We start from the raw sequence: 14,741 nt of genomic DNA, 5'->3' as shown, positions 1-14,741 counted from the left end.
TCTCACACACACTGGACTTATAGGTTGGACCTAAATATGACTGTCAGTCTTTCAGCCTTGCTTAACTGACTTTAAGAACAATTTTTGTCATCACCGAGGACTTAAGCTGTTGCTAAAATGTAGTACATGTTATTTGGCATTGTTTGCCTGTTTGAACTTCCCATGCTCTGTTACACAGTTTTTGTAACAAATGAGCCTAAATAAGAGGGCTACGTTCTGACAAAAGAAAGAAGCTGTCAATAATTTTTGCACTTTTGATTTTATTTGCACAAAGCAGAATTCATAGAGATTTGAGTTAATCGTTAAGATTGTGTAACCACTTATTGGGCTTCTGTTTTAAGTATTTTTTTTAATTTAAGAAACTCTCAAGTATATCTATTAATGCACTACTACTTATGCGCTTTTCACTTGTCGTTTGTGAACAGGCTGAGTTTCGATTTTTGAAAATATACAAATTTACACTGTTCAAGTGTTGTCATTGTGTTAGAGAGAATAAATGTCATGAATAACTTTGACATTAAACATAATCCAAGTTGAAGTGTTACATCATTTTCAGCCCCCTTTTTGGCTTCTACATTTGGTAGCAGGCCAAATTGACAAAGACCATGCAGAATAATGTAGTATTTTATTTCCACAACAGAGAAAGCTATGTAGTCTCTGTAGGTCTAGGGGAGGACATAAAAAATATCGGTATTGGTATCAGTTATCGGCCAAATAAGTTTTAACATATTGGCAAATCGGATCCAATCCAATATTGTGCATCTCTAGTTTTTTTTAGTTGCCAATATAATGGTAATATCACATCAGTATAGAAAAAAAACTCTATAACTCTGCTTAGTTGAGAGTTAATAAAAAGAGAGTAATGTTTAATTAAACACATATTTATACATTTCAATTTTACTGACAGATTTACAAAAAATGTCTTTTTAAAGTGAGTCATAAAAACAATCAAATCAATATGTTTTAAATGGAACTGGAAACCTATTGTAGAAAATATTGTATAACTGTTTGCCTGGAAAGTTGTAAAAGGCAATTACAAAAAGATCTGTTGTTTGATTTCTCACATGGACAGTGCTTATTTATTCTTGGCAGTCTTGACTAAATACAAACATATACTGATTATCTACTAAACCTTGTTAGATTAAACCAAAACTATCCCAGTTTTAGCCTAGATGGCAAAACACAACAAAAATTATTTTTTTGTCTTTTTACGTAAAAATCCAGGGAATCTTTTGCTAAAGCAGTTCTTGTAAAGTCAATCCATTTGTTGGTCATTAATCTGAATTATTGGAATACAAATAATAGTCAGAATCATTGGCACTTTTTGCTTTGCTGACTGACTTTTACAATGAACCACCCGTCAACAAGATTTTTTTGTTTTGCTGTAATTCTTTAGCCAGGTGTCTGAACCCCTTCAGTTCTTTAGCTTCACGATGACAGCATGGCCTTTAGCTGTGAGAAATACTTTCTTTTTTCAACTACTGCCTGCTTTTTAAGCAGTGGCATGTTTTCCTTGCTTTTCCGTACTGCCTTCCTTTGAGGTAAATGTCAGCTAATTAAGGTTTACACAACCGACCTTTCGCAACCCCACCAGCACCTGAACTGGTCAATCTGCCGATCCACCCAAAAACCAAGCTTTGTGTTACAGGTTGTTCTTGTCTGCACAGAAGCAAAAACACACATTCAGGTTTCTGCTGCCTTCATTACGCTAAATGCTCTAAGGCTATTTTGGGATCAATCCACTTCAAGATGTGTTAGAGCTAGGTCACAGCTAATCAATGTTAGCCTACACAAAAATAGCAAAAAGTGGCTAAAATTTGACATGGCAGTAACTGAGTCACTCACAACACAAACTTTAAGCCCCAAGAGATCATGCAAGATCACACAAGATATTGTGATATTTATTTTTTAACCTTTATTTAAACCAGACAAATCCCACTGAGATCACAGATCTCTTTTGCAAGGGAGGCCTGAGCCTGAAGGTAACCTAACATGTATGCAGTCTTATTTATATATCACATAAGATTGTGCATAATGTTTAAAATGTTAAACCAAATTATCTACAACTGTATAGTTTGTCATTGTAACATTACAGTGTAAAACTCGAACATAAAAGGTGACAGGCAATATACATTATTTCAGTGATTACTAGGCTTTAAGTTTTAGTCCATAGATACATCAGTAAAAACTCTGAAAAGAATGATATTTACTTTCTAACATGTTTCAAGCGAGTGTGGTTGTGTTTGTAAGCTGCCACTAGGTGAAAAATCTAGAATCAAACAATGTGTAGGCAAAGGTGATTAGGCCTGTCACAATAAATCAATTTATCACATGATAAATGAAAATGATCAACCTTATTTTCATTTATCGGCTTTATTCTCTCTTTCTACTGAAGACACTGGATGACAAAAAGCTCAACTCTGGTGCTCTCCCTTTCTCTTTTCTCTTTAAAATCTGTTTTAACGTTCCAAAATCGTGTTTTGGAACGGTAAAAGCAGCTCAGCTGTGAAGCTAAACTACGAGCTAAGCTAACAGGCAGACCTCGGGAAAAAATTTTTGTCTTGTCGAAGCTCCAAAATTCACGGTTGAAACCCGTGCCTTCGTGTAAAAAGTTGTTTTTCTCTGCAAAAAGAAGCTGAGAACTTGATTACTGATTTTTTTTAAATTTATTTAAAGCTTTGTGTGAAAAATACCATGCTAAAGAGGTCAAACCACACGTAGCATCTGCCATTTTGAGAACTAAAGAAATGAAGGAGAAAGCACATGTCATATTAAAGAGACTCCCTCTCATTTTTCCTAAAGAGACACGCTGCTCACTCCCTCACTATCCATCCATCGGTTCAAACTGTCTTAACATCTTGCCATCTGGTGGTCAAAAAAAGTACTACATGCAAAACAAATTAACAAACATTTCCTCCTAAATGTGACAATAATTACTAATTATTGTCAAATTTTAAACATTATTATCATTTATCGCAATAATTTCTGAGACAATTAATCGCCCAGCAAAATTTGTTATCATGACAGGCCTACGTGAAAATAGTGTAAGACATTGTCATGGTATAAAAGAATGAGAGCTGACTTTGTCAAAGACAGATCTGATCAGTCCAGCGGACTAACAGAAAAAGAGAGCAAAATGTATTTCATTTCAAAGATGACTAAGAAGGACATGATGGGGCACGAATGGTTCTCTGAAGTTGATTGTCTGCAGGGACACTGGCTTCATGTGTCATGGTGACCTTCAGTCAGTGTCACTCAGAAATAGTTAAAAATTAATTTCCTCTCTTTTAATCTGCCTTCAGCAGTTCTGTGATGAATAGTTCCAGCAGAGACTGAGACTTTGGTTAAGAGTCTCAGTCAGCACCTGTTCGTCTTCTCAGGTTTCACACCTTCCACAAATGAGCCTGCTGTTTCCATTTCTGCCTTAAATCCATCAGATGTTTTTTTTCCTCACACACCTGACTGGTACGCACATGGTAAAGTTTTGGTCAGATGTATTATATTTCCTTTATTTTCCCCCATTCCTTTTAGGGAGATGATTTAACACTAACTGTATATAACAATAACGGTATATTAACTTTTTGGAAACTTTCACTATATGTTGATTTGAAAAATATGCAGATTTTGGTAATTATCTCTCTCATTAGGATGATGTTTCAACCTGGCAAATGTGTAACTTGTATAAAGCAACAAAAAAAAAAGTTTGCAAACCAGTCTTCTAGGCAAAACAGAAAATCTGAACCCGATCAACGGTAATAAACACATCACAGCAACAATGCACACACTTATTTACAGGGAAACACGGGAAGCATTTTTCAAACTAAAGCCCAACATATAACAAATACAGCATTACAACAAACACGAGTCAAAGGTTTTTGTTGATTACTGCTCCAAGACAGTTAACGATACCATTTACCTTATGTCCAACAATAATATTAATTTTATACATCAGCAGAGAAACTTGCTATAACAAGGAAAAAACACATTCTTAATCACTGCTCTCATTACACTCTGTTTTTTTTGTTTTTTTTCAGAGACATCAAGCCTGACAACATACTGCTGGATGAGCATGGTAAGATTCATTTTTAATCATATTTAAATTTTAAATAAGAAATATGTAGTTAATAAACAAAACATGTACAATTACATTTACTTCACTTGACTAAACAAGCAAACTACTATGGAAAGACATTTCATTCAAAATTAAATAAATAAATAGTGTTATTTAAAAACCATTAATAAATATTCCATTAAATACAAAGATGTTCCCCTGAAATAAAACATTTAAATAGAAATGTTTAGTTTGTTATCCAAGATTTATTTTTTATTTATTTCAAGATTTTTTATTTTATTTCAAGATGTATTTGTATTTATTTCAAGAATAATTTATTTAATTTCATTTTGTGACAGTTTTATTTTGTAAAGCTACTTTACATATTTCAGGGGCTTTTATTTTTAACCCCGTTTTTCATTTTAAGCTCTTTTTATTTCATGTTATTATATTCAAATGAGGGGGCGGGGTTTAGTCTGTGGGGCGGGTCTGGTCAGGGTCAATGTAGCCTATCTATGAGTTTTATAGGCCGAACAACTCAATAACTAAATCAAAAATAAAATAAACAATGGCCTCTCTAACACATAAATCTTGGATAAAAAAAACTAAACATTTCTATTTACATATTTTATTTCATGGGAACATTTATTTATTTAATGGAATATTTATTAATATTTTCTTAAATAGCACTATTTGTTTATTTATTTACTTTTGAATGAAATGGATTTCCATAAAATAAACACTTAAAAGCTTTTGATGGAAGATTTCACCAAAGCTCCAACTTGTGGAAACATTTTTATTCAGATCAAAGTTGATGAAGGACTCAGAGACAGGTTTCATGGACATTGCTTCATCGTACAAGAATAAATATCTCGTTTCATGAATTATTTGGGAAAAGTATTACAAAGATGCAAAAGCAATTTCCTATTTTCCTTTCAAACTGTTAGAGGGGGTTGAAGCAGTGTGTAGTTTAGACTGGTTTTATCTTTTTGAACTATAGGTTCTAATAAGATGCAGTGATGTAATGGAAATGTGGAAGACGGTGATATTTATCATGAGTCTTCTCTGCTGAAAGGGAAATTTCCACTCTGAATCAATGAGTAGCTCTTATCATAGGTTTTAGTCTTGGCTCTGATTTCACAAAATGAAATGCACACATGTGGTAAGGAATAAGGTAGAGAGAGCATGTGGAGAGTGTGTGTGTGTGTTTGTGTTTTAGGGGAGGAGGAAAGAACAATTGTAAATCAAGGCAGCATTATTACACACTGTAAAATCTTTCATCAATATGTAAATTAAGAAGAATAAAAAGGCATTTCATCTTATGACGCAGTGACTCACTATAGACAAGTCCTAAACAAACTTTTTCAGAGGCAGTGCAGAATGCAGATTCATTTTATATTGACCAGAAGCATGGGCACCTTATAATATTCAGATTAATAAGATTTTGTGACAAAACTACAGGCATGGATATGCTGAAGGCCATTCCTAGCTTTATTAGCACAAGCAGCAGTAATGACAACAATAAGATACAGCTGAAGTTGAGGAGCTGAGAACACTGTCCAGACTGCACAAGCTCTATAAAAACAAAGTGATACATTTTTGGAACCTGGTTGTACAGCCCATACACTATGTATATGCATTTTACCTGTTTTTGTATGAGGTTTTAACTAAAATGTTGTACATTTCGTGGAGGGGCAGCACGGTGGCACAGTTGGTAGAGCTGCCGCCTCTCAGCCTAATGCTTGCCCCAGTTCAAATCTCAGCCGGGGGCCTTTCTGGGTGGAGTTTGCCTCCTACAGCATCTTTTGCATTGAAAATACATAGCGCAAAGTGTAAAGCATAGCACTACTAATAATGATTCAAAGATTCAAGGTTCTTTATTGGCATTCGCATCGGGTACATAAGGTGGAACAAAATTGTGTATACAGGATCCCAGTTACATCCAAAAATAGCAAAAATATAAAATGTAAAAAGTAACAGTAAGTAAGGATCTAAGATATACTCTAATCGAATGCCCAGTGTTACACTAAAAGATCTAAGGTATACTTTAGTCACTAATAGTGCAAAACAATACACTGAACAACAGTATGATTCTCATCGGTTCTGTTTGGCTATAATTTACAAGCTAATGCGAGCGGACTCGGGCTCGGAGCCGACTCCGATGAATGAAATAATAATTAAGTTTAATAATGAAATGAATGATAGTTCCCTGAATGAAGGTTATATTCAACATCAAAGTTCATGCTCAGTAATCCAGGTAAAAATCCTACAAAATTAAGTAATTTCATCTGCATGGTTTCTTTTTTTGTTGAGATGTTTTGTCCTTCATCCAAAGGACTTCATCAGTCCAGGGAGCCACAACAAACTCAGGCCCACAAGCAGCACACTCACATAGTGGGCCTACCAGTTTACTGGTGATAAGATGGTTTCTGGAGTCCGCCCTCTCCCCCGTCGACTCCTCTGAGGCAGTCATAGCCAAAGTGGTTCAAAACACCAAAGTTCATGCTCAGTAATTCAGGTAAATATCCAACAAAGTTTAGGCAGGTCATCTGGACGGTTGCTTTTTTTGTTGAGACGTTTCGTCCTTCATCAGGTTATATTCAACATTTTTAAATAAAAGTGGGACAATGTCACACAACAGCTTCTGCATTTCTTTTCTCTCTCTAATTAAATCCACCTCTTAACCACAACATTAAACTCACCACCAGATCTCATATTTGGGGAGAACAAATTCAAAACCTGGATTTCCTGGAACAAGAAAAAAAGTCAAGGTTTTCCCATCACAAACCTAAATATTTGCTGAGCAACACCCATGAACAACCCAGAGGTTCCACCCTAACGGGGTCAGGACTACTTTAGAGGACATATAAACTATTTGACAAATAGTTGTGATGATATGATTACAGTTAAATAGGAAAACCACGTTAATTATTTCATATTTTACCACCATGTATTGTTTCAGATTGTATTAATTTGTGTTGTATCTCCTGACTCCAAGGTTATGTTTAATCAATGAGACAATGCTGTTAAAACACGGGTATGTTGGATATCAATAAAGTATTACATGCATAAAATCTGACCTTGCCAGCCAAAATTGTGACATTGGCCAAATGCTTCTATAGTATGTATATATATATATATATATATATATTCTATAGTATGCACACACGGAGAAACCCCCATTAAAAAAAAGCCTGAGACTTGAGAGGACACTGGACATCTGCTCATGGAGCTTAGGGAATATGCCGGATAAAAGTCCTGCTATCAACAAAGCAAGCTGCGAGGGAGACAGAGACACGCAAACAGGGGGACCCACTGAAAAAAGAAAAGTGATGAGCAAACATTTCTAAAAAGATTTGTCAAAGAAGGAAAAACGGAACAGACAATATGACAGAAAGAGATAAGAGGAAGAGAGATTAGGGGAAATTAGAAAGACAGAAAAGCAGATTTGTCAGACAGTCTGATTTACACAAGACAGCAGATGCTCACCTGTGCTCTGTGTGTCCTTGTAAGCTCAATAAACACATTTACCCTCTTTATGCACTCTCTGGTGAGCCTTTACATTGATCTCTGAAACACATCAAGCAGAATCAAAGGGAGGAAGTAGTCTGCTTTTACATGTGTGAAATCTGAAAACTGAACCTGTGGCCTGTCATTTCCCTGGGAGCTTTTTTTATATAAAGGAAAACAATTACTCACCCACAAGCGAGGTCACTTTATTAAGTAACAGCCCATACTGAGTGCAGGATCCAAGAGTGTTGTTGTCTAGGTTAACCACTGTGAGCTTGTACACCATCCATCCATCCATTTTCTTTACCCGCTTATTCCATTTTGGATCACGGGGGTCGCAGGTGCCCATGTCCAGCAATCACTGTGCGAGGGGCGGCGTACACTCTGGACGGGTCGCAAGTCCATCACAGGGCCACATAGAGACAAATGAGACAAACAACCATTCACTCTCTCACTCACACCTAGGGGCAATTTAGAGTTACCAATCAGCCTAAAATGCATGTTTTTGGACTGTGGGAGGAAACCGGAGTACCCGGAGAAAACCCACGCATGCACGGAGAGAACATGCAAACTCCACCCAGAAAGGCCCCTGGACCGGGGTTTGAACCAGGGACCTGCTCGCTGAGAGGCAGCAGCTCTACCAGTTGCGCCACCATACTGCCCGAGCTTGTACGCACATATTCTAAAACAAAATAATATTGAAACTGCACATCCTTACCACCATCACCTAAACAGACACCCAAAACAATCAGTGTTTGGTGCTACAAGTTTCCTTTATTTTATTTTTTTCTTAAGCAATACCAGACTGGTGGCTGTGGTGTTCCTCAAGCTGCTGCTCTTCAGGTTTCACTGTGAGGCTGAATGTTCTGTTTTCCAGGAAGATGCCTCCACCATATGAGTGCTGCTGCTATGAAGCAGTGTTTGAGTTTCAGAAATCTTCAGTGTAAAGACATTAAACTAAAAATTGTTGCGATAGTAGATAAGTCATCTCCAGCATGAAAAGACTAACAGATTGTGGGAGATCTTTGTTTAAAACGTCATTAAGGCAGTAGATAATCAAATCAAACTCAAATTCATTCAACCTTTATTTAGACAAATAAATCACATTGACCCTCGGAGACTCACTTACAAGTGAGGTCTGTTTAGACCACTTGTGTCAAACTCAAGGCCCCGGGGCCAAATGTGGCCCTCATTGACATCGTATATGCCCCCCAAGAAGATTTGTTAAATGTAAAATATTTTTATCACTTTAATTTTTTTCAGTAATATTTGATTATGAAACCAAAAGTGCAGCAGGGAACGTCAAATGAGACCAATCAAACTCTTGTTAAGGAACCTGCAACCAAGAAAAGATGTTGAATATGTAACTTGAGTTAATGTAGATTCTGAAATTGGCCCTTAATTTGAAAAAAGGTTTTAATTTTGCCCCCCTTTTGTAAGTGAGTTTGACACCCCCTGGTTTAGACAAACAAAAATTAGTGAAACTGAACACATTTAGGAAATTTGAGGCAAAAAAAAAACATTCCTATCAAAGCCTTTCTTCTTGGCTGAGAAGAAAGACCCTGATAATGAAAAAAAACACCCTGCACAGACAAGCACATGGTGATGTAGAACATTCTGCATGGAGTGGGGGGAGACGACAAGGGTGGTGAGAATATCCAAGGATCCAAATCAAATATATTTGTATAGCATTTAAAATAACAGTAATTTACCAAAGTGTTGCACACAAAACAAGCACCAGAAAGATCATGGCAAATATAAGAAACCATAAAAACAGCTACAATATGATAAGGCATAAAACAAAACCATTAAAATAATACAGATATGTTAACTCTCGTGCTTTATTAAAAGTCAGAGAGTATGTTGTATGATGAAATTTAAAAACACCAAGAGTTAAAATGTAGAGGCAGCTGGTTCCACAGTTTAGGGACTACAACTGAAAAGGCTCATTGACAAATTATTGCACAGCAATTAAACAATCTATGGCAATACGTTGGTGAGCTACACGACAAAGGTCTGGGAGAGAGTTTGGAAGCTAGATTTAGATGAGAGGTGACTATCTGTGAGCAGCAGTATGGCTTCATACCAATAAAGAGCATCACAGATGTCATCTTTGCTTTGAGGATGCTGATGATGAAGTACAGAGAGGGTCAGAAAGAACTCCATTGTCTATTTGTGGATTTAGAAAGTGCAAATGACAGGGTGCTGAAGGAGGAGTTATGGTATTGCATGAGGAAATCTGGAGTGGCAGAGAAGTATGTTAGACTGGTACATGACATGTATGAGGAAAGCAGGACAGTGGTGAGATATGCTATAAGAGTGACATATAGCTTCAAGGTGGAGGCAGGAGTGCATCAAGAATCGGTTCTGAGCCCCTTCGTGTTTGCTCAGGTGATGGAGCGACTAACAGATGAGGTCAGGCAGGCATCCCCATGGACTATGATGTTTGCAGATGACACCGTGATCCCGTAGCAAGACAGAGTACATGTGTGAATGAGAGGGAGGCCGGTGGAACAGTGAGGCTACATGGAGCAGAGGTCACAAAGGTGCAGGACTTGAAATACGTAGGGTCCACTGTCCAGGAAAATGGGAAATGTGGTAAAGAGATGAAAAAGAGTCCAGGCAGGATGGAGAAAAGTTTCAGGCGTGATTTGTGACAAAAGAGTGGCACCAAAGGTGAAAGGAAAAGTTTACAAAGCAATTGTGAGACCAGTTGTGTTGTATTCAAGTGGGGATGAAACCCACAAACACTCAGTTACAAAACCACTGCTTCAAGCAATGACCCCCCCCCCCCCCACACACACACACACACACACACATACAAGCCATGAAATTGTTTTCATAATGTCCTACCATGTTAGTGGACGTTTCCTATTCTTTTATTTTTGTTTCCTCTGTTTTTCTCACTTTTTTGTTCTGGTCTTCTCTTTCTGCTTCAAATGGATTTAAAAACTGAATATCTCCACTGTTGGTCTCAACAGGTTTTATTGCAGCTATTTCTGGGTGAATAAGTAAAAAAACCGAAGATGATACACTAAAAACCATTTTTACTTTGACTTAAAATTGTCAAAATAGTTGAAAAACACACAGAACAAAACAATACACAGCAAGCCCAGTAAACAAGTTATATGCATTATTTATTAGCAGGAACTACTTTGGGGGGTAAATGATTTTTTTGCCCCACATGCCCCTATGGACCGACTGGTCAAGGTGAAGTTTCTTCAGCAATGGCTGCACCACAGCATGTTTAAAACAGGCGGGAACAACACATGAACTCAGAACATTGTTCAAAATAACTGAAATGTCAGGACCAACACATTTAAAAACGTTCTTTAAAACATGAGTTGGAATCAGATGTGCGTTCCTTCAAGGAAAGCTAGTTTCATTCATGTTGGGTTTTTTAATGAATATGATAGGACGCTTGCCTGCAATATTTATTCTTATCTAACTGTATCCAAGAAAGGCTTTCTTTCAATTATCCTTTCGTTAAAATCACATTTGTGCATCCTCTAATGCACAGTACATTCCAGAAGTTATAAAATGTCCTTAGGGTTCTTTTATAGTCAAATGGGAGCTTTAATTTAATCTTCTTACAGTAATTACTAGATTTTTTTGTTTGTGCCCCTAATGACCTCAGCTTGCTTTCAATGTTCCCTTTAGCTGCAGTTTGTTGTTAATGTGTGCAGACAGAAAAATAGAGAATGAAGCATAGCACGAAACAAATAAGTTTTAAAAAGGGAGAAGACAACAATGTTTTCTTTTTATGAGCTGATTAATTCTGACAGCTCTTGGTTATTTAAGTCAACAACCTTTGTGTGATCTCACTATAGTCCAGCATATGTGTGCAGAGTTAGAGTACTCATTCATCCAAGCAATGTGGCATATACCGTGCTGCGTTATTAGTCACTATGAAAGAGACAGACACACATATATTCTACATTTAGCTCATTAGTGTGTGTGGTCAGTGACCATGGTGAAGACTCTGGGCCATCTGGCAACGTGTTCAGACACAGGTCAATGGCATGACTTTGAAAACTACTGATGCTGCTTAACGGCTTCACAGTATCAAACGTTAATCAATAAAGACCCATTTCCTTTTTGCTTCACTGTTTTGTAGACAAAAATGTATTTGATCCACAGATTTGTTTTGTTTTTTTGTCAAGCCAATACTTCTGTAAGCTGCTGACAAAACAGGAAACCTGAAAAGTGTAAGCTGATTAGATTAATTTCCTCAAGAGAAACACTTTGATAATACATATTGATGCATTAAAATTAACTCTGGAAATGTGCATTAAAGATAGGCTTTGTGTTGGTTTGAGGTGTAGTAATATAATCTTTTTCATCTGCAGGACATGTCCATCTAACAGACTTCAACATTGCAGCTATTGTAAAAGAAGACCTGAAGGCAACATCCATCGCTGGCACCAAACCATATATGGGTAAGAAGAATTAAATGTTTGAACCATTCTTTGCAATAAAAATTGAAAAGTTGGTTACAACTTTACAAAATAGGCCCCTTTAGAAATTAATTAACAAAATGTTATGATTAGGTTAATCATACATTTGTGAACACTTCATAAAACATTAATAAGTTTGTATTAAACAAGTAAGATAAAAGTTCTGTGATTACTCGTTAAATAAATGTAATTTTTTGCTTGTTAATAAGAATTTTTTTAACTACAGGTATTCATTCTTGCTGGTAGAATTAATTATTTTTTAAAATTGATTAGTATCAAGGTCAAGGTCAAGATTTCTTTATTGTCATTGGCATCACATGCGGTACATGTGGTGGAACAAAATTGTGTACACAGGGTTCCAGTTACATCCAACAAAAGTATAAATTGTAAAAAACAAACAAAAAAAAAACTGTAATGTATAAGATCTAAGATTTGAACAAAGAAATAGTTGAGAAAGAAAGAAATATTTGGTTTGGTAGTTTTTGTGGATTTGGGGTTACATAGAATTTGATACTTAGATTTGAAGCTCTCGACCATGACCTCTCTAAGTGGCTTTAAGAATCTGCTGGACTCCTGGCAGGGACCAATGCAGACATGTTCCTGTTTTTAGTTTTCTACATTCGCCTTAGAATCTAGCTGTTTTTTTTTTTGTTTTTTGTTACCTTTTCCTTTTAGCCATCCTAGTTGTAAAAAAAAAATACCTGTAGTATGACTTTTTTATAATTGTTTATTGTTGTTGCTGTTGTCCATTGTTGTCATCTTTCTTTGTTGAAATCAGGTCTCTCTTGTAAATGAGTCCTCGAGGCTCAATGGGATGTACCTGTCTAAATAAAGGTTGATTGATAGAAAGGAACAAACAATGTTATAAAAGCTGTTGTAATTGACAAATCTGAGTAAACACACTAAAAGCTCCATTGAATGGCATTGATTGAGCAAATCCTATTTTCACAGTGCAGCCATTAGATTCACCTAGCTTTACTTGTGAAATGGAGTCAATAATGTTCAGTCTGACATCTTAAATACTATGAATCAGTACACAATTCCCCTTTCCTTACAACATGTCTGGAAAAATAAACTAGGCATTGATTAAAAAGGCCATATTTGGTTTTCAGGCTTGAAAATAACCACAATAATTAGAAGTAATACTATCTCTGGGATGCACTGATTACCCTTTTCAACACAGATGGAGTCATCCTCACTCTGACTCTTAAATACAGCATCACACTGCAGTGCTTTCAGCTCCTGGAAGATCAGATATGAGCTAACAGGGTTTCAAAGGCATAGAAATGATGAGGTAGCTTGTGTATTGGTCTCTATATGGGCTTGTTCTTGTGTTGCTCTGCACACGTTAAGTTTTCATCATGTAATGTCTAGAAAATCAGCTGTGGCAAGTTTTCAGGTGGATCTTATGAAGTCAGAGCAAGTCATCCTTGTGTACTCTGAAAAACAACAAAAATACCATCCATCATCTTTACCCTCTTCTTTCCCTTTTTGAGTTGTGGGGGTCACTGGTGCCCATATCCAACAGTCACTGTGCGAGAGGCGGGGGACACCCTGGACAGGTCGCAAGTCCATCACAGGGACACATAGAAACAAACGAGACAAGCAACCATTCACTCTCACTCACACCTGGGGACAATGTAGAGTTACCAATCAGCCTAACATGTATGTTTTTGGTCTGTGGGAGGAAACCGGTGTACCTGGAGAAAACCCTCACATGCATGGAGAAAACATGCAAACTCCACCCAGAAAGGTCCCCTTCTGGGATTTGATCCCGAACGCTTCTCGCTGAGAGGCAACAGCTCTACCAACTGTGCCACCATGCTGCCCAACAAAATATCTCTCTCACTAAAAAGTTTCAGAAAATAAACTGTTTTTCCCCAATATGGCAAAATGGAATACACAGCAAATAACATGTACAGTAGATGTGTGTGCAAGCTGCAAAAAAAAAAAAAAAAAATCATTTTCACCAGTTTACTTCCACAATAGACAATAAATAATCAGTTTAGAGGGTCTGACTGAATGTGCCTAGGTTTTTGTAAGAGACAATATGACACTATATCATTTGCTTTCTTTTATTTTTTTCATTTTCTCATCTACCTGTATGTTGTATGTAACAGGTCTCTCTTGTAAATGAGTCTTGAAGCCTCCATGGGAACTATCCTGTATAAATAAAGGTCTAATAATATTAAGGATAATGAAAATCATTAAGTAAATAACAATAAAAATGGTTATTTCTGTCCAAATAAATGAAATGTTTCACTTTAAAACATAAAGCAAGTGACTAGTATGGAGCTGTGAGGCTGCCATTTTTACACAAATGAGTAATCCTAAGTTTAAATAAGAATAAATTAAAAAAAATTTATTATGCATAGCACCGCAAACTTTTATTTGGTTATCTTGGCTAGTAATTCACATTACAATGATATAAAGTAATATATACAAAAAAGTTTAGAAAAATAACGGGTACAATATAAAATGGATGAATGGGAAAGGTAATATGTGAAAAGTGGGATTAGTTATGTATTTATATACAATATGGGTCTAAATATGTTATGTGTAAAGCATGAAGATAATTTATAAATATATACTTCTGAACTCATAATAATAATGGTATTATATTTATTAGTTGCATAATGGTGTGTCTATCTATCTATCTATCTATCTATCTATCTATCTATCTATCTATCTATCTATCTATCTATCTATCTATCTATCTATCT

At 36.3% G+C, this 14,741-nt stretch overlaps 1 protein-coding gene across 1 annotated transcript in view; it reads left to right on the top strand.

The window, feature by feature from the left end:
• The window catches only part of stk32a (serine/threonine kinase 32A), a 101,727-nt gene that overhangs the window by 33,196 nt on the left and 53,790 nt on the right, over window positions 1-14,741 (top strand). The window contains exons 5-6 of the mRNA XM_037688263.1: window positions 4,035-4,072; window positions 11,911-12,000. Of these exons, the coding sequence (XP_037544191.1) occupies window positions 4,035-4,072; window positions 11,911-12,000 (128 nt within the window). The remainder of the gene's footprint in view (window positions 1-4,034; window positions 4,073-11,910; window positions 12,001-14,741) is intronic.

Source organism: Nematolebias whitei, chromosome 14, assembly GCF_014905685.2.
Source record: "Nematolebias whitei isolate Nwh7 chromosome 14, NemWhi1, whole genome shotgun sequence".
Lineage (NCBI taxonomy): Eukaryota > Metazoa > Chordata > Actinopteri > Cyprinodontiformes > Rivulidae > Nematolebias > Nematolebias whitei.
This window is presented reverse-complemented; position numbering and strand designations above follow the sequence as displayed.